Genomic DNA, 26,450 nt, shown 5'->3' on the forward strand with positions numbered 1-26,450 from the left:
GGATGCTTAAATGTGCTCCCAAACAAAACCCAGTATGTATTGGGTGCTCACTCTGGAATTAGTCAAAGAATGTGGTGCTGGAAAAGCACAGCCGGTCAGGCGGCCTCCGTGGAGCAGGAGAGTTGACTTCTCGTGCATAAGCTCTTCTTCAGGAATAGAGGATGGCGCAAAGGGACTGAGAGATAAATGGGAGGCGGGCGGGGCAGTCGGACTGGGGGGAAGGTAACTGAGAATGCAATGGGTAGATGAAGTTGGGGATGAAGGTGATAGGACTGGGAGGATAGTGGAGCAGATAGGTGCTGAAAATGTGTTGCTGGAAAAGCGCAGCAGGTCAGGCAGCATCCAAGGAGCAGGAGAATCGACGTTTCGGGCATAAGCCTTTCTTAAAGATGGATACGTAGGACAGGCCAAGAGAGTGATACCAAGTTGGAAGGTTGGCTCTGGGATAAGGTGGGGTGGGGAAATGAGGAAACTGGTGAATCCATATTAATCCCATGTAGTTGCAGGGTCCCAAGGTGGAAGATGAGGCATTCTTCCTCTAGGCATCAAGTGGTAAGGATTTAGCAGTGGAGGACGCCGAGGACCTGCATATCTTGGCGCAGTGGGATAGGGAGTTAAAGTGTTTGATCATGGGCGGAAACTCATACCTCCAACTGCAACATGGACAGAATCCCCCTGGTCCTCACCTTCCACCCCACCAACCTCCGGATACATCGCATTATCCTCTGCCATTTCGGCCACCTACAAACAGAGCCCACCACCACGGATATATATTCCCCTCCATCCCTATTTGCATTCCGTAAAGACCATTCCCTCCCTGACTCCCTTGTTAGGTCCACTATCCCCACCAACCCTCACCCTCCTCCCGGCACCTTCCCCTTCCATTGCAAGAATTGCAAAACCTGCGCCCACACCTCACACCTTATCTCTGTCCAAGGCCCCAAAGGATCCTTCCACAGCCATTAGGGATTTACTTGCACTTCCACATGCGTACTTTACTGTGTGCATTGCTCCTGATATGGTCTCCTCTACATTGGGGAGACAGGATGCCTACCTGCGGATCACTTCAGAGAACATCTCTGGGACACACACACACAAAACAACCCCACTGCCCCATGGCCAGATGCTTTCACTCCCCCTCCAGCAAGGACATGCAGGTCCTGGGCCTCCTCCACCGCCAAACCCTTACCATCTGACACCTGGAGGAAGAACGCCTTGTCTTCCGCCTTGGGTTCCCCCAATCACACAGGAGTAATGTGGATTTCAACATTTTCCTCATTTCGTCTCCCCCAACTTATCCCAGATCCAACTTTCCAACTTGGCACTGCCCTCTTGACCTGTCCTGCCTGTCCATCTTCCTTCCCACCTATCCACTCCACTGTCCTCTCTGACTTATCATCTTCACCCCCAAAGTCATCTACCTATCGCATTCTCAGCTACCTTGCCCTCAGCCCCATGTCCCTCTTCTCACTTATCTCTCATCCTGCTTGGGCCACCCCCTCATTCCTGATGAAGAGCTTAAGCTTGAAACATCGATTCTCCTGCTCCTCGGATGCTGCCTGACCTGCAGTGCTTTCCCAGCACCACACTCTTCGACTCTGATCTCCCGATCTGCAGTTCTCACTTTCTCTCATTCTGGAACTGGGGCCAATGATTGAGATTTGTTTAGCCTGGCGTGAGAACTCAAATCTCTGCGGTCATTTGTAGGTCAGCATACACAAGCAGTCAAAGTGTGCCCTCCATATCGGCTCTGGCGGTCTAAAGAATCCATCCCATGGACAATTCAGATGTCTTCAACTGAGGGTAACAGAGTGAGGTTGGGAAAGGTTTTGAGAGCTTTAATTTATTTTTCCTTCCTGTATTACTTCCTTTGATTGATTGTAATTATTTAGTATTGTTGTGCTTGTTTCATTTGTGCATTGCAGGTTACACATGACTAGTAGACTTTTACTCTTTCATTTCTTTCATTTTTTTTGATTAATTGCTGGTTTGCTGATAATTAATACAATGACCCAGATTAATATGTCAGTACTATGAATTTGTTCATTAGGTCCTTATATTTCTCCATTATTAGCTTTTGATATAATTTATCAAATTACTTTCTGTGTTTTCACTACAAAATTATATCAAGCCTATATTTGTGTGACATACATGGAACACTCTTCAAATTATTTTTTCAGTTCATTATCCAACTCCTTTCAGGATTAGTTTTGTGTTTTGCATTGACCAATAAAATAAATTCAAAATAAAAATTAAGTTTCTTCTTGAACTTGTTTTGTCCTTAGCCAAGCCCTGTCTGACTCAATCTCCCATCCTTTGACGGTGTGGTGCAGGAGTGAGAGAGTAGGAGGGTGTGTCTGAACCCTGAGACTAGGAGTGATTTGAACATTTACATGCAGAGAGCTTAGTGCAGGGATACACATATCGTACTCCTCCTCCTCCCCCACCTGTCTCAAAAACCTATCCATACATAGAAGCAGAAGAGGAAGACAACTTAACATCAACTTTCATATGAATTCTGCGGCAGTCAGCTCAGAGTGAGCTTCAGCCCCTGTACACTCCTCTTCCCTTCCCTACAGGACTTGGGACCTGGTATATGGTCTGTTTCTTTATAGCTCTGCTTGCTCAGCTAAAAGGCAGAGGAAAAAGCTTTATTGGTTAGCTCTGCTGTATTGCGCTGTTGGAGGTACAACATCAAATTGGTGCTGCACTCTTGGAGGTGTAGCATTGAGGAAGTCCCGCAGTGTGAGAAAGGTAATACTGAGAAACAGAGTGATTAAGCATTATGCAATATGGCTGCCACACACATGCATAGGCGCAGCCAGTCACATGGCTTGGCCATGACTAGACAGGCCACAGGAAGCAACTGTACATGTGCTGGTCATGTCAGTGCATTCTATGCTTGGTGGTATCATTATCATCATCAACATTAGAACATTATATTAAACGAGCAAGAAGTATAAAAATATTATAAGAACTTCAATAAGAATGTAAAAAGAAAGTAATTTGCAAAATTATTGGGAACTTCAGAGAGATAATGGCAGGAGAAATTACAACAGAGACTGGGGAACTATAAGAAATACAAACAGGAGTAGGCCATTCAGCCTTCCAAGTCTGCTCCACCACTCAATAGGATCATGGCTGATCTGACGACATTCCTCATATCCACTTTCCTGCCCTTTCCCTGCAACCTCTATTTCCTCCTACTGATCAGGAATCTATTTATCTCAGTCTTAAATACATACACTCTCTCTGCCCCTTGGCTCTTTGTGTCAAGGTGTTCCAAAGACTGTCAAACCTCAGAGAAGAAATTCTTCCTCATCTCAGTATTAAATTGGCATGCCTTTATACTGAGACTGTGTTCTCTGGTCCTAAACTTACCCCTGAATGGAAACATCTTCTCAGTATTTACTCTATCATCCCCTTAAGAATCCTATCTGTTTCAATGAGATGACTATCTCCCTATAACATCTTTGTATCCCTCAATCAACTTGCCTTTCCATTTATTCCTGTGTCATCTGCAAATTTGGTGACAGTAATTGACCTTCTTCCTCCATGTCATTAAAATATATTGTAGACAATTGCTATCCTTCAGGATAATGACTATTGTCACTTGCCAGGTAATCAGCAACTTTTTGCCTGCAATGAATGTTGTTGCAATTAATTGAAATTTAGTGTTTTTGTGCTTGTCCTTATGACAGCATGAGGATAGTTTCAGTAATGTGTTTCTCCTTTCCTCAATATTTAAGATTGGTACACAGGGGGACTCATGTATCCTTCTCCATATTATGGCGGTTGTTACTTAGGGTTATGTTCACTATGACGTCATTAATTAATGCTATCTCATTACATGATACCAGGTCCAGTATGTCCTTTTCTCTGGTTGGCTCCACAACATGATGATTGAAGGAATTTCTAAAAAGGGTCCACAAGTTCTATTTCAATTGTTTCCATGAGAGCACCTCCCATACAATATCTCTGTCATGCCAGAAATCAATCTAATGGACATTTGTTATACTCTTCAAAGCAAGGCCATCATTTTTTACATAAAGGCAAAACAACTGTATGCAATACTTTGGATTTAGTCTCATATATAATTTATGGCAAGACTTCCTTACCTTTCTACTGCAATCTTCTCTTTTGCTTTCCTGAATGCTTGCTGTAATTTCTGTTCTAACAGTGTGATCCCTGAATTATACGCAGTGCCCCTATTTCTGAACTGAACCATAAGAGCAAAAATCTTTTCCATATCCACCTTGTCAAGACCATTCACAATCTTATACATATTAATCATGTCACCCCTCACTCTTCTAAACTCCAGCAGACACAATACTATTCTGTCCAACCCATCCTCACAAGACCACCCACTTATTTCAAGTATCAGTCTAGTCAACCTCCTCTGAACCACCTCAATTGCATTAACATTCTTCCCTGAATGAGGAGACCAAAATTTCACACAGTAATTAAGATGTGTTCTCATCAATGCCCTGTATAACTGAAACATAACTTCCTTATAGTAAACAATAGCATTCTATTAGCTTACTTGATTAAGTGCTGTACCTGTTTACTAATCTTTTATGACTCATGCACCAGAACATATAAATCCCCTATATCTTCGAATTCAGCAGCGATTTTCTATTTAAGTTATACTCTGATTTTTCATTCTTTCTGTGAAAGTGTATTAGTTTACAAATTCCGACGTTTTATCCCTCGAACAATCTATATCCACCTACGACTTCCTTGCAAATTCATCACAACATACCTTCCTACATATCTTGATGTCATCTGCAAATTTAGCTACAATGCCTTTGATTTGATTTGTTTTACTATTGTCACATATACCTCAGTACAGTGAAAAGCTTTATAGTATAGGCAGATCATACCATATGAAGATCATAGGGTGATAGAACAGAATGAGGAATACAAAGTTACAACTGCAAATAAGGTACACAAAAAGCAAAATCAACATTAGATTTGAAACTTGAGAGGTCCATTAAGAAGTCTAATTGTTGGTAATACTCGGGTCTGGACAGTTGTAGAATCTTCAGGCCTATAAATAGATTTAAGAGAACATTGTTAGTAATTTTAACAGACTTAGAATTGAGATTAAAATGTCCGGAACAATTGTAAGAAATGTGAGAATAGGTTCTACTGTAAAGAGCTCACAGACAGTTGTCCTGTGTCAACGTTATTGCTTAGCTCAGCTAAATCATTTATGTAAGTTATAAAATCTCAAGGCCCGAGCACAGGACTTCACTCATTCCATCTTGCTGATCAAAGACATATTTAAACTTATTGTCTGATTTCTGACAGCCAACCAATCTTCTTTCCATATTAAAATTTACCATTTACACTATGAAATTTTATTTTTTACAATAACCTTTGATATAGTTCTTAGGAACTTTGGGAAAACCAAGTGTGTTACATCTACAGGCTTCCCTTTATCGACAATACACATTATTCTTTCAATGAACTTCAACAAATTAATTAAACATAATTTCCCTTTGACAAAACCCTGCTGACCTTTCCTGATTACCTTGCATTTTTATAAGTGCACAGCTGTAATCTCTCTAATGGTCAACTCTAACACCCAGCACAGACAACAAACTAACTAGCCTATAGATTCTGACTTACTTCCTATATTTGCTACTTTCCAGCTGGATGAAAGCTTTTCTAAATCATGGGAAGTTTAGAAAATTAACAAAAACTACAGTAATGTCTTTAAGATCCTAAATTACCTGTAGTGTTAGGTGAAGGGGTAAATGAAGGGGAATGGATCTGGGTGGGTTGCTCTTTGGAGGGTCGGTATGGACTTGTTGGGCTGAAGGCCTGTTTCCACACTGTAAGTAATCTAATCTAAAAATCCTCGAATGAAATCCATCTGGGCCCATAGAATGTTTAACCTGCAACTCCATCAGTTTGCTTTGTCCCATTTGCCTTGTGATTTAACTAAGTTCCTCTGTCCCTTTCACCTCCTATTTACAGGATCATTTTCTACAGTGAAGAGTAGAAAATATTTGTTAATTTCATCTCCTTTGCTGAAAATGTACTATCCTGATTCTTACTCTCTAGAAGACTAACACTCATTACATTTACTCTTTTCCTTTTTAAATACCTGTAGAAACTCTTGCTATCATTTTGATATTTCAAGCGAGCTTCCTCTCATTCTGTATTATTTTCGTCCTGATCATCCTATTAGTGAATCTTTACTGTTCTTCATATTTTAACCAATCATCTGATCTGCCTCTCAGCTTTGTCCAGTTATATTTTTCCTTAAGTTTAATACATTCCCTTTTTTAAAAAAATAACTACAGAAGGGAGTTCTTCCTTTAGAATTATCCTTATGTTATGACACTAGGTAAACACTCCTGCTTAATTTAAAACAGCAACATAGAAAAAATTATCCCACACAGTAATCTGTGAAAATTCAAGGGGCCAAAAACTATTTAAAATAAAAATTAACAATTTTATTTCTTAAAGTATAACAGAGAATAATTAACTAACAACTATTTACAACTTCTTCCTCTCCTATCTTTTACCTTCCTCTTCCACAATACCAGCCCAGTAAAACTCCCAATTAAGATTTACAAAACAAAACTTGTTATGTCAAAACCAGGCAGTTTTCAGTTTTCTCCATATTCCTGTCTTCTTTTCTTTCTCTTGCGGATTCTGCTACATAGGTTACTGATTGGTAAAGGTACTTTTAACAGAGCGATATTTCAGACAGTCTTTACATGCTGGTAGCTTGGCAGTTCTCCTTTTAACTGTTCAATTTTCCCTGGTCTTATACCCCCAAAGATTGTGTCATTGGCTTTTAAGATTGTCAATATACTCAATTCAAATTGGATTGGAGTTTGGTATTTTCCAGGGTATAATTTAAACTGATTAGCCTAATTTGAATCTGTTTTGTCATTCCCAGGCAACCAACTACCCGAACTACCCCTCTAGCAGGAGCACGTTATTACATTGTATCTTTTTTTCAGAACACTTGATGCTGTCAGGTCATTTTTGCTAGCTTTTAACTCTCTTGAAGGTACAGTACACCCACATCTTCATAATACTTAATAGTAGAGATTCAATTTTACTGAATATTTTGAAATATCCCCTTAAATGTCCACTAATGTGTCTCTAATGTTCTATCCCTAGTATGTGAGTTGTTGCTATCTTGTTTTAAAATACCAGTCATAGAGTCAGAGAGTCAAAGAGATGTATTGCATGGAAATAGACCCTTCAGTCCAACTGATCCATGCTGAACCAAGTATCCCAACCCAATCTAGTCCCACCTGCCAACACACAGCCCAAATCCCTCCAAACCTTCCTATTCATATACCCATCCAGATGCCTTTTAAATGTTGCAATTGTCCTAGTCTCCACCACTTCCTCTGGCAGTTCATTTCATTGATGTACCACCCTCTGTGTGAAAAAGTTGCCCCCTAGGTCTCTTTTATATCTTTCCCCTCTCACCCTAAACCTATGGCCTCTAGTTCTGGACTCCCCCACCCCAGGGAAACGACTTTGTCTATTTATTCTATCCATGCCCCTCATGATTTTATAAACTTCTATAAGGTCACCCCTCAGCCTCCGATGGTCCAGGGAAAACAGCCCCAGCCTGTTCAGCCTCTCCCTATAGCTCAAATCCTCCAACCCTGGCAACATCCTTGTACATCTTTTCTGAACCCTTTCAAGTTTCACAACATCCTTCCGATGGGAAGTAGACCAGAATTGCATGCAATATTCCAAAAGTGGCCTAATGATCGTCCTGTACAGCCAACTTGCTACTCAATACTTTGACCAACAAAGGAAAGCTAACCAAACGCCTTCTTCACCACCACCCACTGTCTTCTACCTCTGAGCCAGTTTTGTATCCAAACGGCTAGTTCTCTCTGTATTCCATGAGATCCAACTTTGCTAACCAGTCTCCCATGGGGAATCTTGTCGAACACCGTGCTAAAGTCTATATCAATCGTATCTACCGCTATGCCCTCATCAATCCTCTTTGTTACTTCTTCAAAAAACCCAATCAAGTTTGTGAAACATGATTTCTCATGCACAAAGCCATGTTGACTATAGCTAATCAGTCCTTGCCTTTCCAAATACATGTACATCCTGTCCCTCAGGATTCCCTCCAACAACCTTCCCATCACTGACGTCAGGCTCACTGGTCTACAGTTCCCTTGACCTTACCACCTTTCTTAAACAGGGGTACTACATTAGCCACATCAGACAAGAAGACCATAACACTCTACTATAGGCCATTTTTGCTTCTTCCAATCTACAGACCCAGAAAACAGCACTGTCCTATACCTCTACAAACCACTGCTCCAGGCTAACTTAATACTTATGGATTATATATTTAAGTTTAATCAAGAGACATATTTCAATAAAACATATAATCAAGCGAATACCCACTCTGCTCACAACTGCAGACTTACAGCAAGGCCACACTTAAAACTAATCACTTATCTGTTTCTGTGTTGTGACCTCTCTCAAGCAGGTTCCTGAAAGATCAGTTGTGAATTTCACTGTTTGTTAATTTTCCTCAACGCACTCTGATGTCCAGCGATACATGAATTCAACAGCAAAGACAGTAACTGTGCAAGTTCACTGCTCTGTCATTTGGCAACGTGGGTTTTTTCTTTTTTTCTCTCATGCACTGACCTGACCATGTGCTGCCTTTGTCTGTTTCTCTCCCTTTTGAAAGTGCTGTTATTTTGACTTTTTTTTTCTCCAAAGTTCCAAAATAATGCTCTTGGAATTTGAGGAAATCACCTCAAATATCTCAAAAAAGGAGCAGCCTGTTACAGCCAGAATTTTTTCCTGTCCTCCATCTTGGATTACGTCTGCCTTTCAAACTGAATGGAAACTTTAATTATAAAGTGGCCTCTGCTCTTTCAGAATCCCTTAATCATGTGATCATTAATTAAATCTGTCATATTACACATTACCCAATGTTATGGCACAGTGATAGTGAGTCAAACCAAATCTGACTCACCATCAATGTATTCATAACACAGTGACATTAAAACATTAAACAACCTCGAAATTGTTAAATTGTTCCTAACCAGCCACCAAGTTTACAACTTAAACAAAAATTATCAATTTATTCTTAATGATGGACTGAACACTTGGATGAATCATAAGATTCCTTTGAGGAATTTTGTTAGCAAACAACATGAAATCTCATCCTGTGGCCCAATTCTGTGAGTAATTGTGAAAATACACTTTAATATTGTTTTGAGAGACTTAGGCCTCGTCTGCCTTCAATATGATCATGACTAATCTGTCCCAGCTGAAATCCTCTTGAGCAGCTCACAATAGCCTTGAATGCCTCAATATTTCAAAAATCTGTCTCCTTTTCTTTCAATACTTTCAGTCATCTAACCTTCACAATTCTATAAGGTAGAGAATTCTAGGCATTCCTGCATTGCAGTTCATTAAGCATCAGAACCATGGGGTATTTCTGCCTCAGCCACTGATGTACCAACATGTACTCATCACAACATGCTCACAATTGTACTCTGACTAATATACCCAGTAAAGTGTCAGTATCAGAGCTGATGGAGAGTGCAGGAAGAAACCTTGTCATTTTTTCCTGTGATGAATCTGTGTTTTTTTTTCCACTGGAGGAAGTAGTTCTCTATAGATTAGGGTCATGCCTGACACAAAGGAGGATGCTTGTGATTGTTGGCCATCAGTCACCTTAGCTCCAAGAGGTCTCTGCAGTAGTCCCTCAGGGTAGTGTTGTAAGTCCAACCACCTTTAGCTGCTTCATCAATGACCTTCCCTCCATCATAAGATCAGAAGTGGGGATGTCTTCTGATGGCACAATATTTGGTACCATTTGCGACTCCTCAGATACCGAAGAATTCATGTCTAAATGCTATGAGGCTTGAACAACAACCGAACTTGGGCTGACAAGTGGCAAGTAACATTTGTATCATACAAACACCAGGCAAATATCACCTTCAATAGAAGATGAACTAACCACCACTTGTTGACACTTAATAATGTTCCAGTCACTGCATCCTCCATTATCATCATCCTGGGCATTACCACTAACAAGAAACTGAACAGATAAACACAGTGGTGACAAGAGCAATTCAGAGCTAGGTTTGCACATTCTTCCCATGTCTGTATGTGTTTCCTTCCCACTGTCCAAAGATGTACAATTTAGGTGGATAGGCCATGTTAAGTTGCACATACTCTACAGGGATGTTTAGGTGAGATGGAGTAGCCATGGGATTTGCAGGGATAGAGTAGTGGGGATTGCGTCTGAGTGGGATACTCTTCAGAGGATTGATGTAGGCTGAATGTCCTGCTTCTACACTGTAGGCATTCTATGACTCTAATGCCTGCATTTATTATCCACCCCTATTGATCCAAAGAGAAGATAAGAGCCAACAACATTGCTGTGAATTTAAGACCATAAGACATAGGAGTGGAAGTAAGGCCAGTCGGTCCATCGGGTCCACTCCACCATTCAATCATGCCTGATGGGCATTTCTTCGCCACTTACCTGCACTCTCCCCGTAGCCCTTAATTCCTTGCGAGATCAAGAATTTATCAATCTCTGCCTTGAAGACATTTAATGTCCCGGCCTCCACTGAACTCCATGGCAATGAATTCCACAGGCCCACCACTCTCTGGCTGAAAAAAATGTCTCCTCACTTCTGTTCTAAATTGACCCCCTCTAATTCTAAGGCTATACCCACGGGTCTTCATATTCCCGCCTAACGGAAACAAATTTCCAGCATCCATCCTTTCTAAGCCATGCATTATCTTGTAAGTTTCTATTAGATCTCTCCTCAAGCTTCTAAACTCTAATGAATACAATCCCAGGATCCTCGACCATTCATTATATGTTCGGCATAACTTCCAAGGGATCATCCGTGTGAATCTTCGCTGGACATGCTCCATTGCCACTATGTCCTCCCTGAGATGTGGGGCCCAGAATTGGACAGTGTTCTAAATGGGGCCTATAGACCTTTATAAAGTCTTAATAGCACATTGCTGCTTTTACATTCCAACCCTCTTGAGAAAAATAACAACATTACATTTGCTTTCTTAACCATGAACTCAACTTGCAAGTCAACCTTTAGAGAAGCCTGGAATCGCACTCCCAGATCCCTTTGTACTTTGGCTTTATGGATTTTAGAAAATAGTCCATGCCTGTATTCTTTTTTTCCAAAGTGCAAGACCATATATTTGTTCATGTTGAATTTCATCAGCCATTTCTTGGACCACTCTCTTAAATTGTATAAATCGTCCTCAGAGCTACCTCTCTTGTCCGCCTAACTTCGTATGAACAACAAACTTCGCCAGAATGTCCCAGTCCCTTCATCCAGATCATTAATATATAAAGTGAACAGCTGTGGCCCCAACACTGAACACTGCAAGACAGCACTTGTCACTAGCTGCCATTCCGAGAATAGAACCATTTATCCCAACTCTCTGCCTTCTGTCAGACAGCCAATCCTCAATCTATGCCAGTAGCTCACCCCGAACACCATGGGCCATCTTCTTACTCAGCAGCCTCCCATGAGGCACCTTATCAAAGGCCTTTTGGAAATCTAGGTCGATAACATCCACTGGTTTTCTCTGGTGTAACCTATTTGTTACCTCTTCACAGAATTTTAACAGGTTTGTCACATGTAGGCCTGACCAAGTAAGGATGGCAGATTTCCTTCCCTAAAGGACATGAGTGAACCAAATGAATCTTTATGACAAATAACAATAGTTACAGTCACCATTCAGCCAGCTTTTCACTGAATTCAAGTTTCACTTCCTATCATGGTGGGATTGGAGCCCTTGTACCCAGAGCATTGCCCATTGATATTACCACTACTGCAAATCTTCTCAAAAATTCTGTCTAAAGAAAGATAAATGCTAGTACATAAGAAATGGAGATTATCTAATTAATCGATTCAATATACAGCAAAATGTTGTTTCAGAATGTAATATTCATGATGTAAGTTCGGATCTTCAAGCTCCGATCCTGAAATGTTCCTTCACTTTCCTGAACTGAAATGATTTATTTAAGTGAATACTAATTGTACTTTGACACAAAGTGGTAGCCAGAGAAAGATAGTAGACTTCTTAGTAATTAATTTTTTGCAAGCCTCTGACCTTTGATTGTGCTCACCTATCTCAAAATATCTTAGTTTCAATTGTGAGAATTAGGAAGTTGTGAACATGCGGACAGACAGTTAAGTTTGACAATTATTGTAATTGGGCACATAAACATGTCACATGCTACTCAACGTATTTCTAAATCAGAAAATGTGCCCTTTATTCTCAGAAACAATTTGAGGAAGTGTACTATCTTTCACTTCTAGTTGGTTTAGCAATGCCTGTGTACACATTTATCTGTCCATTTATTCACAAACGAACCAGGAAATTCAGTCTGTGAAATTTCTCAGGGAAACATGCTCCTCGGTTTAGTGTTCAGTTTCTGGATTTTCCTACTCCAGTCTGTTTTGGCACTTGGTAAGTAGCTCTTTCTATTGCATTCTTCACATAATGGGACCAAGAGCTAACAAGTTGCCTTTATTTGCTGATCTGCATTCTAGGATCTACAAAGAAGTGTCTGAAGAGGTGGTGGATGCATTAGTTGTAAACTTCCCAAGTTCCTTAGATTCTGGAGTGAGTCCAGCTGATAGAAAATCACAAATGGAATACCACTATTCAAGAGGGATACAGAAAGCAGGATGTTACATGGCAGTAAATCTCTGATCTGACTGTGGAAAAATGCTAGAATCCATTCTTAATGAGGTTGTAGCAGGACATTTAGAAAATCTTAATTCAATTAGGTAGTATCAATATAGTTTTGTCAAAGGGAAATCTTGTTTGACAAATGTATGTAATTAGCAGGTTGGATAGAGGAATCAGTAGTTGATATGTATGAATCCTTAAAAATAGTATTTGATAAAGTATCACATTAAAAGATTACTGTACTACTGGAGTTAGGAGTGATATCTTATCATGAATAGACAACTGGCTAACTAACAGGAAAAAGAAAGTCATTATCTTTTTCAGGTTCAGGAGTGTGGTGCTGGTAAAGTACAGCAGGAGCAGGAGAATCAACATTTTGGGCATGAGTTTATGCCAGAAACATTGATTCTCCTGCTCCTCAGATACTGCCTGACCTGCCGTGCTTTTCCAGCAGCACACTGTCGTTTCTGATCTCTAGCATCTGCGGTCCTCACTTTCTCGTAATCTTTTTCAGGTTGTCAAACCGTAACTAGTAGACTGCAATAGGGATCAGCACTAAGGCCTCAAATATTTAATCACTTGGATGAAGAAACTAACTGTATTGCAGCCAAGTATGTTGCAGATGTGAAGATAATAGGAAAGCAATCTGTGAGAAAGATACTTGGCAGCTGTGAAGGGACACAAGATAGTATAAGTGAATGGACATGAACTGGCAAATGTCATATTACGTGGGACACATTGTCTACTGGGTGAAAGAGTATACATGCAGAATGTTATTTAAATAGAGAGAGGCTGCAGAATTCTGCAGAATGGAATGATTTGAGTCTCCAAGTATATGAATCACAAAACTTTAACAGATATTGCAGATGAAGCAATAATTAGGAAGGTAATTTAAATTGTTGACCTTTACTGAAATGGAGGTGGAATATAAATGTGGAGAAATGCTGGCAAATGGGACTAGGTTAATTTAGGATATCTGGTCAGCATAGATGAATTGGACTGAAGGGTTGTTTCCAAGTTGTACATCTGTATGATTCTAGTTCTTACTACAGCTGTTTAGGGAACTGGTGAGACTACCATTAGAGTACTGCATACAGTTGATCTCCTTACTTAAGGAGGATACACTAGCATTGGAAGCAGTTTAGAGAATATTCACCTAGCCCAATTTCTGGACTGAGATGTTTTCTTTATGAGGACTGTCAAGCAATATCCACCTTCATTCATTAAGGTTGCGGGGGGGGGGAAGGCAAATTGAAGAGAAATGGAGAAGCAGACCCAGCTTCTGTCTTTGATTGGTGTGCATAAAACCATTTTATATTCTTTTATAAAGCCACTTACCAAATCTCTCCTATATTTGCTTTTGCTTCAATAGATTCTAATAGGGATACAAGGGATAAAAGAAACGATTGTTGTGATGTTTATAGTCATAGAGTCATAGAGATGTACAGCATGGAAACAGACCCTTTGGTTCAACTCATCCATACCAACCAGATATCCCAACCTAATCTAGTCCCATTTACCAGAATTTGGCCAATATCCCTCTGAAATCTTCTTATTCGTATACTTATCCAGAGGCCTTTTAAATGTTATAATGGTTTCAGCCTCCAACAGTTCCTCTGGCAACTCATTCCATACACACACCACCTTCCTCATTGCAGTCTTCTCATTTTGTAAACATTTTCATCATTTCTTTGTGACTGGAAGACTGATCTGTTTGACCACAACTTCCACTACTCTATTCTTGGCAACAAAATTCAACCAGCTGTCGGTTTTGCTGATTTCTGCTTTGCACATGTTGAGCGTCAAGTCCCCTAAGACTATCTTGAGGTTCTTATGGCATAGATAGCTCACTCATTTTTTCATGGACAATGCTTTACATTTGTCAGCATGATATTTTATGTGACATTATTCTCTTCATGACATATTTTATCTATTCATTCAAAAATTTCAGTGCTGTCTGCTCTGATTCCAGTATATTGCAATTTTGACTAATCTAACTGTTGAAAACTCTGGACATGTCTGACTTCAGAAGGAAACTGCATTTGAGAAATCATATGTTTAATTTTTGCAGTTGACTACTGTGGTGGTTAATCATTGAAACATATTCACAGAGATAGGGTATTCTTTAACAATAGAACTCCAGTTTCTTATATGAAGAGAAAAAGAACAAAGTTGTTCATATATAGATGGCAAATGGAAAAATCTGAACATAAACAGTAAAACAAAGTTATGATCTGATCCCAGCACCATCCTTTTACAGATACTCAATTCCAAAGGAATTGCACTCCTACCTTTCCTCTTTATTTACTTATCTCCTTCCCATTTGGTTTCCTTGTACTGCAGAGACAGATTATGAAGCCTTATTGAGTCCACTAGGATGAATCTTCCACAATTGTGATGGCCTAAACTTTTCAGTTCTATTAACATGAAAATTTGGCTAATTCCCCTGAACTAAAAGCACCGTTATTCTGTTAAGAGAAACTTCCTCCAAACAGAATGGCAGATTCTTCTGAACTAAGATCTTGAAGCTTCCATTTTGAAGTCAAAGTTAATCCACTGTCTTTATAGACTGTTATACATGCAACAATGAAAATATTCCATCCATTGAAACTACAGGGGTTGTCCAAGATATTTGCCTGTAGTCATATGCTCTCTTGAAACTGACACACTTCACTCAATGTTCCAAACTGCTTTCTGAACTCTGTTTAAAAATCAAGTTACTTTCACAGAATTGAAGATTATCTGCCTGTATTCAAAGTTCCAAAATATAACATGCATATTGTATACATTTCATTACACTTCTTCACATTGAATAAAAAAAAGGTATCTTTAAGAGCATTTTAATTTTTTAATCAAAATTCCATGGTATCACTATTTCATTGCTACATTTACAGTAATATGTTTCTATTAAACATACACTGACTTTCATAACAATCATATGCTACACAGGCTCCATGATGATCATAGCATTTGATTTCCATTATGTTTGCATTTGATAAAGCATTGTCCCTGGTGGGCACATGAATATTTTTAATTTGTATGAATATAACATTAAACTCTAATGAAGCAGTCAAAGAATCCTTCCAAATAAGTTGTAGTCAAATATGACTTTGACAGGAGAAATGCACTGATAATCCAGACTCGTCACTTGACCAGTTGTACTATGAGCGCACATGTTGGGATTCACTTCCTCATTGGAATCAGAGTCAATTCTGATCTTCTATCTGTTCTTTTAATTCTAACCTTCTTTCTCCAAGTAATGTCGTTAGAGTTTCTGATATCCTTGAAGTATAAACTCTGTTAATTGCATCTACATTTCCATTTATTTCTTTTTTCTTTCTTGGCTTTTAAACATTTTTTCTTGTTTCTTTCTCTTCTCACTTGCTAGTTCAAGTGTTTCTAATTTACTTTTCATTTCTTTTTACTCTTGTTTTGTTTATCTTTCTTTCTTTTCTTCTTTTCATGTTTAAAGATTTCCATTTCTCTTTTTCCCGCTAAGTCAAGATTTTAAAATTTCTGGCTGAACCTTAGCCAATTAAAGTGATGTTGCATCAAATTCAGGCTTCCTGCTTTTTAATTCCAAAAGCTGGATAATTGCTCTAAGCATTTCATTGTTTTGAGAATTTATTTTTATTACTATCTTCAATTTAGCTGCTAATTCTCTCAGTTCAGTATTTTCAAATATTTCAAATAATCCACTGTTATGCTTTCTATTCGCAGAAATATTCTAGTAAAATGCACAAGTATTTTGAAATTCCTATCCAGGCAATAAATTTCAAAATATGTTCCTGGTCTCTTTTTTCCAGTCCCCCCACACTCTTATTTCTTTAAAAGCGATGCAGATTCCTCTTAAATTTAATGAATTCTGATCCTGCATGAACCTCCATTTTTTTGTAGTCCCAGCTGATGATAGCATTGAAAAATCAGATCCCAGAAGGAAATCAGATTGGTAAGTTTAATTTTTGCTGCTGATCACCATAGTGATGAGCCACTAAGGAATATTCACATCAGTTTCTAATTGTTCTTTAACTACAGACCATAAGTTTGTTACAGAAAAAAAAAGTATATGTTTATATGATAGAAAGAATTGAAACAAAGTTGCAGCATGTTCCCCAATAAATCTCCTTTTACTGATACTCAATTCAGGAGCCATTTCATTCCCATCTTAACACTTAAGTTTTTACTGAACTGACTTCTTCCAGTCTCTTCTTCTTGAATGGCAAAGACAGTTAATTCCAAGTCCACTGACACAAACCCTTCACAATTTTGATGAATTAAACTTTTTCAGTTCTAGCAATTTGAAGATTTCTTTTCAATCTCTCCTGCCTTGGATGCTCCACAAACAAAAGCACTTTGGTTGCATGACTGGTTCTCATGAAGTAAAGGTTTGATTCTCTCAGTATCAGAAGATGTTTTCCTTTTTGAATGTAAACATTGAATCTTCTGTTCTGAAGTCAAACCGAAAACTAATGACTTCTTGGTCTGATGTTAACTCAGTAGTATGTTATAGATTTCATCCATTAACACCATAGCTATTTTTTCAAGTCATGTGATTGCAGTCAAACACTTTCTTGGAACTGATACACTTAGGTCTTTGTTCCAAACAACTTTCGCTATCATTTAATACAACAGCCTTTTATGAATTAACCCATAACTACTTGTTCCTATTTTAAAATTTAAAAAAACAACATATATATACAATATATTCTTTCATTACATATTCTGGAGTATTAACTATTAAACTGAGCTCAGATGTCAGATAGAACAAATGGTTTGATAAGTCATTACAGAGGGGAAGAGTCAACCACATATCTGTACATCTGGATTCACATATAAACCAGATTAGGTAAAAATGAGTGATGTGTTGATTTCTTGTTCACAGATCCCTGAAGATGGTAAGGACAGATTAATATGGTAGCTGAGAAAACATATGGAACACTAGCCTTTATCAACAATGGTATAGGTTAAATGAGCAAGGAGGTTTCATTGGAGCTGTATAGGAATTTGTTTAGACCATAGCTGGAGTATCGCAAGCAGTGCTGGTCATCACACTAAAGGAAGGATGTGATAGCACTGGAGGGGATGCAGAGAAGATTCACTAGGATGTTGCCTTGAATAGAGCAGTTTAGCTACAAAGAGAGGTTGGATAAGTTCGGGTTGTTTTCTTTGGAGCAGAGAAGGCCGAGGAGGAACCTGATGGAAGTGTATAAGATTATGAGGAACATGGACAAGGTGGAAAGAAAATAGCTATACCCCTGATTTAAAAGTTTAATAAAAAGGGGGCAAAATTTAAGGTGAAAAGTGGGACATTTAGAGGGGATTTGGGAAAAATTTGTTTTACCCAGCACCTGGTAAGAATCAATGTCTGAGAGTGTACTTGAGCTGGGAAATCTCACAACCTTTAAAAAGTACTTGAATGTGCACTTGAAATGTTATGATATTCAAGGATTTGGACCAAATGTTGGAAAATGGGACTGGTATCTATTAAGTGTGTTTTTTTTGTCAGTTCAGACATAGCGGGCCAAAGGGCCTCCTTGATACTGACTGATCCTATGATTCTATATCATATGTGAATGATTGGCAATCTGATAGTTCTGTGATCACTATTATAAGAACTAATCTTTTATTCAAGGTTTATTTAGTTAACTGAATTTTAACGCTGTGTTAGAACTTGAACATAGCCCCTGATTCAATTAATTAGGTTTCTGAATTACTAGTTCCATTATGCTGTGATTCCTGACAAATTATCCTCAATAGTAGGAGAAAGTGAGGACTGCAGATGCTGGAGATCAGAGCTGAAAATGTGTTGCTGGAAAAGCGCAGCAGGTCGGACAGCATCTAAGGAGCAGGAGAATCGACGTTTCGGGCATGAGTTTCCTGAAGAAGGGCTCATACCAGAAATGTCGATTCTCCTGCTCCTTGGATGCTGCCTGACCTGCTGCGCTTTTCCAGCAACACATTTTCAGCTCTATCCTCAATAGTAGATAAGCAGGCTGCTGGAAGAACACAGCAGACCAGGCAGCATCAGGAAGTGAAGAAGTCTGATGTTTTGGATATAACCCTTCTTCAGGAATGGAGGTGGGGGTTGGGGGAGGTGCAGATAAAGAGAAGGGAGGAAGGGTGTGGAGAATGGTGGAGGGATGAGGTGATGATAGGTGACTACAGATGGTAGGTTTGAACTGATCCGTCGATGGTAGGATTGAATCTGGTTGGTAGTTAGAAGGAGGGGTCGGTTGGAGGGATGGAAGGGAGAAGGATGACAGTTACTCATTGTTACTAGGTCAAAATCCTGAAACTCTGTCCCTAACAGAAATCTGGGTGTACACTAAGTGCTTCAACAAAAGGGCTCAGAATCCCTTTTTCTGTGGCAATGCCTTGATTAGTTAGAGCCAATTTGCCAACCAGTTTGTACCTTTTCACGTAAATGTTGTGATTGTTTAAAATTTGGTATTCTGGTATTCATCCTGATGTGTGTAAGACAAGCATCTTTGGCAGCACATTCTTCTATCCAGCCATCCCTGTATTGAAAGAATGCTGAAACATTCAAATTGAATTGAATTGAATTTATTGGCATGTGTACCGAATCACGATGAAAAACTTAGTCTTGTGAGGAATACAGGCAGATCACAGAGTTAAGTAGCATAGATAGTAAGTAATAGCTAAACAGCGGCAAAAGCAAAAACACAGGTGCAGGTGAATGTTAAGAGTTTTTGAGTCTATTCAGTATTCTAACAACAGTAGTGTAGAAACTGTTGCGAAACTGGCTGGTGCATGTGTTCAGGCTTCTGTACCTTCTCCGCGAAGGTAGAGGTTGTAGAAAAACATTGCCAGGGTGAGATGGATCTTTAAGAATGCTGGCAGCCTTTCCTTGATAGCGTGCCTGGTAGATGGATTCTATGGATGGGAGGTTGGCCATTATGATTGCCCGGGCCAAGTTCACCACTCTCTGTAATCGTCTTGAATGGTATAGTTGCTATGGAGAAAGTGAGGACTGCAGATGATGGAGATCAGAGCTAAAACATGTGTCGCTGGAAAAGCGCAGCAGGTCAGGCAACATCCAAGGAGCAGGAAAATCGACGTTCCAGGCATAAGCCCTTCTTCAGGGCGGTATAGTTGCCATACCAAGTAGTGATACAGCCAGACGGAATGCTCTCGATGGCCCACCTACAAAAGTTGGCAAGGGTATCCGCCGTCATCCCAAATTTCCTCAGCTGCCTGAGGAAGAAGGGATGTTGTTGAGCCGTCTTAAGTAGTGCTTCCACATGAAGAGTCCGAGAAAGCTTGTTGTGGATGACCATTCCCAGGAGCTTGACACTCTCCACTTGTTCCACCTCTGTGCTGTTCATGTATAGGGGAACATGAGTAACATCTCGCCGAAAGTGAATAATGAGTTCCTTAGTTTTGTTGACATTGAGAGCGAGGTTGTTCTCAGTGCACTATTTTTACAGGTCTTCCACCTCCCATCTGTAGTCTGTTTCGCCACCATCTGAGATTCGACCGACTATGGTGGTGTCATCAGCAAACCTGTAAATGGCATTAGTCTGGTATTTGGCAGCACAGTCATGGATATACAGTGAGTACAGTAGAGGGCTGAATACATACCTCTGGGAGGCTCTAGTGTTGAGTGTTAGTGAGGATGAAATATTGTCCCCAATCTTGACTGATTGTGGCTTGTGGGTTAGGAAACTGAGGATCTAATTGCTGAGAGTGGGGCTTAGTCTGTGATCACTGATTTTAGTAATCAGTCTCGAGGGGATAATACTGTTGAAGGCCAAACTGTAGTCAATGAGTAGGATTCTTACGTAGCAGTTCTTGGTGTCAAGATGTTCTAGGGAGGAGTGAAGGGCAAGTGATATAGCATCTGATGTGATCTGATAGGCAAATTGGAGTGGGTCAAGAGTAGCGGGGAGGCTGGAGATGATTAACGCCATGACCAGTCTTTCAAAGCACTTCAAGGCGCTTCCCTGGAACGAGATGTCAAACTGAGGCCCTTTTCCCAATAGCTCCACTGAATCTTAATCTGTGAGACATTATTTAAAGAAAAATAATAAGTATTTGAATTACATTTGGCCTGTCAATGAATGACCACCAATTACAGATTATCTGGTCATTTATCTCATTGCTATTTGGGTGATGTTGATTTGTTCAATTTTACAAGAACTAATATTTTATTTCAAAGTGATTCATTCTTCAGATGTGAAAAACATCAGAGACATTTCTGAAAGATTTATTCCATGCAGTAGAAATTATTTCCTTCGTTTTTGTCTAGTTTAGATTTCAACTCTGAGAAAAAAAATTCTTTAATTAAAATATTGACTCACTTTCTTTCTTCACAGTTGTGCTGTGACCTGCTGAGTATTTCATATGTGTTCTATTACTTTCATTTTCTTTTAGGATTGTGAATGCATTGCATTATTGTTGCATGAACTTCTGAAAACAAACTTCAATTTGTAAATAAAATGTAAATTAAATTATAAATAAGTATTAAATTAATTTAATTGTTGAGCTTTCATTCGATTAAGAAAAAAAACATTTTTGTGTTTGCTTCCTACAGAAAATCAAATCTACTTTTTAAATAACTCTGGCATCTTCATATTCAATATGTCCGATAATGTTGGAAATGGCCCTGTCATCTGGGAATGGAAGCCACATTCTGGGGAACAAATTACAAAGCAGTTGGGTATTTTTCACAGAGATGGCACAGGATGGAAGGTGCAATGGAACAAGGAGTGTAATGATATACAAAGCATTTACAGCAAGATAGATCAGATTAACAGTACCCTCAATCTGAGGATTACAAGACCTGGATTTGAGCTCGCAGGATTGTTTAGCTGCCAACAAGAAAATCCCAGTACCACAATCCTGGCACAATATGAAATGTTTGGCATTAAAGGTAAGAGTAACAAGTATTATCACAGATACTACTACAACAATTGTTCCAAAGAAGTAATTATTCAACAGCTGCTTCACCCATCATGCTGCTTTCCTTAAAAGCAACCAACAGTAAGCATGATGCTTATTGTAATTTCTTCTTGGAAAAATAGATTTTAATTCTATTACTTCATCAATAATTACCATACTTTCCTTGAATAATGCTTATCCATTTTGTATTGATTGGAGTATGTAATGATAGTAAGATCATAGTTTTCATTACATTTGAAAAGAAAAATCTTCCATTCGTAACCTCCTTTCATGACCACAGGATATCCTGAAGCCCTTTACAGCTATATAAATGCAGTGACTGCTGTAATTCTTACAATATTGTGGCTAAACTAATCTTCAAATGACTGCCATTGCAATATTTTGTAATGTCTTGGTTGTGTGCCTCATCCATGTGGGATGCCTAGGGTGGATTCACTATCACCAATCCTTCTTATAGATTTTACTTACTGATATGAAGTCTCAGTAACTGACTGGGGAGGCCCAGTGACTCAATGGTCAGCACTGCTGTCTCACAGTGTTAGCATCCCGGGTTCAAGTCCAACCTTGGATGACTGGCTGTGTGAAGTTTGCATGTTCTCCCTGTGTCTGTGTGGGTTTCTCCCAGGTGCTCTGGTTTCCTCCCACAGTCTAAAGATGAGCCGGTTAGGTGGATTGGCCATGCTAAATTGCCCGTAGTGTCCTGGAATATGCAAGCTAGGTGGATTAGTCATGGGTTACAGGGAACGGGTGGGCTGCTATTCGATGGGTCAGTGTGGTCTCAATGGGCTGAATGGCATTCTTCCACATCTAGGGATTTTATGATTCTATGGTACGTAGTGGGGAAGATGCCCATGCAAAGTCTTTGGCAGAAGATAACCTCAATCATTTTAAACAGTAATGATTTATTACATTGTATTGTTAAATAGTTACATTGCTTCTAAGATACAGTATGTGACAGTTTCCTGTGAGGCATCAGGATCAGTAAGTATAGTAAATACATAATACTGTAGACTACTTTGACTTAGCACTAGAACAGACTAGAACAGAACATTGCTAAAGAGTTATGAAAGCTTCTTAGCTTGTCTTTGTCCTTCAAATCTTAATAATGAAGCCTAACACATGATGCTAGTTAACCCTTTTCGAAACTTAATGCCTTATTCAACAGTAATGCTTGAAAAGACAATTTGCGCTACGCATGTTTTTATACAGCTTATTGAAATACAACCTCTACAGTATTAAAATAGGCCATTCAGCCCATACCAACTCTCCAAAGAGCAACCCACCTACCTACCCTATATTCCTGCATTTTCCATAGCTAACCCATCTAGCCTGCACACTATGGGCAATTGAGCATGGCCAGTCCACCTAACCTGCACATCTTTGGATTGTAGAAGGAAATCAGAGCACCTGGTGGAATCACTTACAGACATGGGGAGAATGTGCAAACTCCACACAGGCAGTCACATAAGGGTGGAATCGAACCTGGGTCCTTGGTGTTGTGAGGCAGCAATGCTAATCACTGAGCCACCATTCCATCCATGACTACTGACCAGATAAACATTTTTATGACATTGCTTGGAGAATTTGCATGAGACTAGGCACTGGGCAGATTTGTCTGCATCTCTTTGAGTAATATTTTGCATCTTTTAGGTGCATCAGAGGTGATAAATGGAGCATTGCTTAATGTTTCACCTGAAGAATGGTACTTTGGAAAGTTAAAAATCACACAACATGCCCCCTGCATTGCATTTTAATATCAGCCTTAGTTTTATGCTTAGATTTGGTTTTGATCACAACTTCTGACCGACAGTGAAAAGAGTGATATTAACTGAGTAGTAGCTGAAAATAATTTGGTTTATTTTAGATTCATAGTTGATCTTTCTCTTTCCACAGCTGAGAAACTAAAACAAAAACCAAATGAATTCCAGATGCTGGAAATCAGAAACAAACACAGAAATTGCTGGAAAAACTCAGCATGTCTGGCAGTATCTGTGCAGAGAAAGCAGGGTTAAAGTTTTTTTTTATTCAGGTCATGCGTCTTTGCTCTTTCTCCTTAGTGCTATTGCTTCCCTATGAGGATCTTAATTTGACCACTTGCATTAATCCTATTGCTTGTGTCTTTCCTTGTCCATGGCTACAGAAGCAAGTGCAGAGACAGGCAAGATTAGAAAATAAAAAGAGAGAAGAGACAAAGAGAAAGTTACAGGGCAAAGGAAGGAGAGAGATGGAAATAAAAATTATGAAATATGTGGAAGAGAACAACTAGAAAGAGAGTGAGTGAATAAAATTGTAAAACAAGAGAAACCAAAAAGAAATGCCTATGTGGTCCTTCATGATGGTATAATTAAGAAACTATGAAACACAGGTGAAAGGCATAGTTTTAATTATGTACAAAAAGCAGCTCAGAAAGAGAGACCCTCTGTGTTTCAGTGAGTAGGAGGTAAATGTTTGTGATACAAAGCAGCAATTAAGAAGAAAAAAAAAGTGTCTCATTTCTGCCTTCACCTGCTGGTTTGGTTATCCACCTATCCATCAGAGAGATAGATAGAGAAAAGATGTTTCTTTTGGCTGGTGACTCTAGATCTGGGGGCATAATCTCAGGTTAAGAGGCTCCCATTTAAGTTTGAGGTGAGGTGAGGAGGGATTTCTTTACTCAGAGGATAGTGAATCTTGTGATGAATTAATGATGATTGACAATTAACTGCTAGGCTCTGTTTATGTTTGATTAACAGGTAATCATTGTTAATTTGTGAATTCCTAATAACAATGTCTCAACCACAGTCCACTTGCCAACCAACCAGCAGTTTTCTCTCATGCAGTATATATTTTTCTCTCTTAAATTGCTGTTCCAGTAAATTGTTCTGATGAGTGAAAGACAGAAAGCTTTGACAATATATGTCATTTTCAGGATTTGTACAGCCAAATGACTATTAATCTACACTATATTGAAACAAAATAAAAATTGGGACTGCGGCTATCCTTCAGAAATTGCATATTTACCAAATGATTCTCCAGCTTATGCCTCTGTCTTTACAGTTGAGACAGATACGCAGAACCCTGAAATGGGCAGTGACATCACACTGAGTTGCACCATCTCCAGACTCTTGGATACAGTCAGTCTTCACTGGAAACAGACAGTCCTTTTTCTGAAAAATGGGAGGGACAAAATCCATCTGAATAATACAGTCTATCTGATAGTTAGAAGTATTAGAGGAGTGGATTTTAATCTCTATACATGTGAAGTACAGAAAAATGGGACCGCCATAATTACTGAGAATATATATGTGAATCAAGGTAAGTCCAAATGTACAATAAAGTGGATATTAAAACAATACTGTTCTCAAAGTTTGTGCGAAGATTTGTAGCTCGGGTGCTCGTTGTTGTGGTTCTGTTCGCCGAGCTAGAAGTTTTTGTTGCAAACGTATCGTCCCCTGGCTAGGCGACATCATCAGTGCTTGGGAGCCTCCTGCGAAGCGCTTCTTTGATGTTTCCTCTGGTGTTTATAGTGGTCTGTCCCTGCCGCTTCCGGTTGTCAGTTTCAGCTGTCCGCTGTAGTGGTTGGTATATTGGGTCCAGGTCGATGTGTTTGTTGATGGAGTTTGTGGATGAATGCCATGCCTCTAGGAATTCCCTGGCTGTTCTCTGTCTGGCTTGCCCTATGATAGTAGTGTTGTCCCAGTCGAATTCATGTTGCTTGTTGTCTGCGTGTGTGGCTACTAAGGATAGCTGGTCATGTCGTTTCGTGGCTAGTTGATGTTCATGTATGCGGATTGTTAGCTGTCTTCCTGTTTGTCTTATATAGTGTTTTGTGCAGTCCTTGCATGGTATTTGGTAGTGTACAAATGGTAGTACCAACCACTACAGTGGACAGCTGAAACTGACAACCGGAAGTGGCAGGGACAGACCACTATAAACACCGGAGGAAACATCAAAGAAGCGCTTCGCAGGAGGCTCCCAAGCACTGATGATGTCGCCTAGCCAGGGGACGAAACGTTTGCAACAAAAACTTCCAGCTCGGCGAACAGAACCACAACAACAATACTGTTCTCCAAGTTTTCCCAGGGCAGCAGAGGGAACTAATGGTTAATAGGATTTTACTGTCCTTGGACGCACTGTTCTCTTTGGATGAGCTGCAGGAATGTAAGTTTGGAGTGAAGACCTCGTCAGATCTCATTAGATACTGAAAAAAATCAAACTGTAATGAAAAGCAAGGTAATGAACAGACCACTTGGTCCCTGCATGAATAGTTCAACAGGTGGTGTCCAGACATGAAGAGGAGATCAAGGGATTTGTTCACATTGGAAGTGAAAGGTTTGGAGCTCATGTGCAAGGGAGGGCTATAAATTCTTAGCCTTCTTAAATCCTTTTAGGATTGAGGATTACTCTCTCCCTCCTTTCTGGCAAAGAAATATATTAGATAATTTCATATTTCACAAATTTAGTTCTCCAGTCCAGGAGCTGATGCCAAGGTTCTTTTAATAAAAACCAAGAACTGCAGTCACTGGAAATCTAACAGAAAATATCAGAGAAACTCAACAGGTCTGGCAGCATCTGTGGAGAGAAAATTCAAGTTAACATTTCAAGGCCAGTGACCTTTCAGTGAAAGGACAGTTTTTTTTATTTTTTAACTCAAATTCCACTTTCTGCCTTTGAACCTGGGTGCCCCAACATTATATGGGTCTTGAACAATTGTTTTGAAGCTTCGAAATGAACCAAATTCTTACCTGGAAACAAGTTGCCAGGTGCAATATTAACTGACTCTTCGCAAGTATTTTATTGTCTTTTTTTTTAAATCACAAAGAAGCCCATTAAAAATT

The 26,450-nt window shown here is 39.4% G+C and overlaps 1 protein-coding gene across 1 annotated transcript in view; it reads left to right on the forward strand.

Annotated features, from left to right (window-relative positions):
• The first annotated feature begins 12,354 nt into the window (after nt 1–12,354).
• LOC122556490 overlaps nt 12,355–26,450 on the forward strand; it is a 41,240-nt gene continuing 27,144 nt past the window's right edge. The window contains exons 1-3 of the mRNA XM_043703180.1: nt 12,355–12,486; nt 21,266–21,604; nt 24,670–24,927. Coding sequence (XP_043559115.1) covers nt 12,426–12,486; nt 21,266–21,604; nt 24,670–24,927 — 658 coding nt within the window. The 5' untranslated portion in view covers nt 12,355–12,425. The remainder of the gene's footprint in view (nt 12,487–21,265; nt 21,605–24,669; nt 24,928–26,450) is intronic.

This window comes from Chiloscyllium plagiosum, chromosome 14 (assembly GCF_004010195.1).
Source record: "Chiloscyllium plagiosum isolate BGI_BamShark_2017 chromosome 14, ASM401019v2, whole genome shotgun sequence".
Lineage (NCBI taxonomy): Eukaryota > Metazoa > Chordata > Chondrichthyes > Orectolobiformes > Hemiscylliidae > Chiloscyllium > Chiloscyllium plagiosum.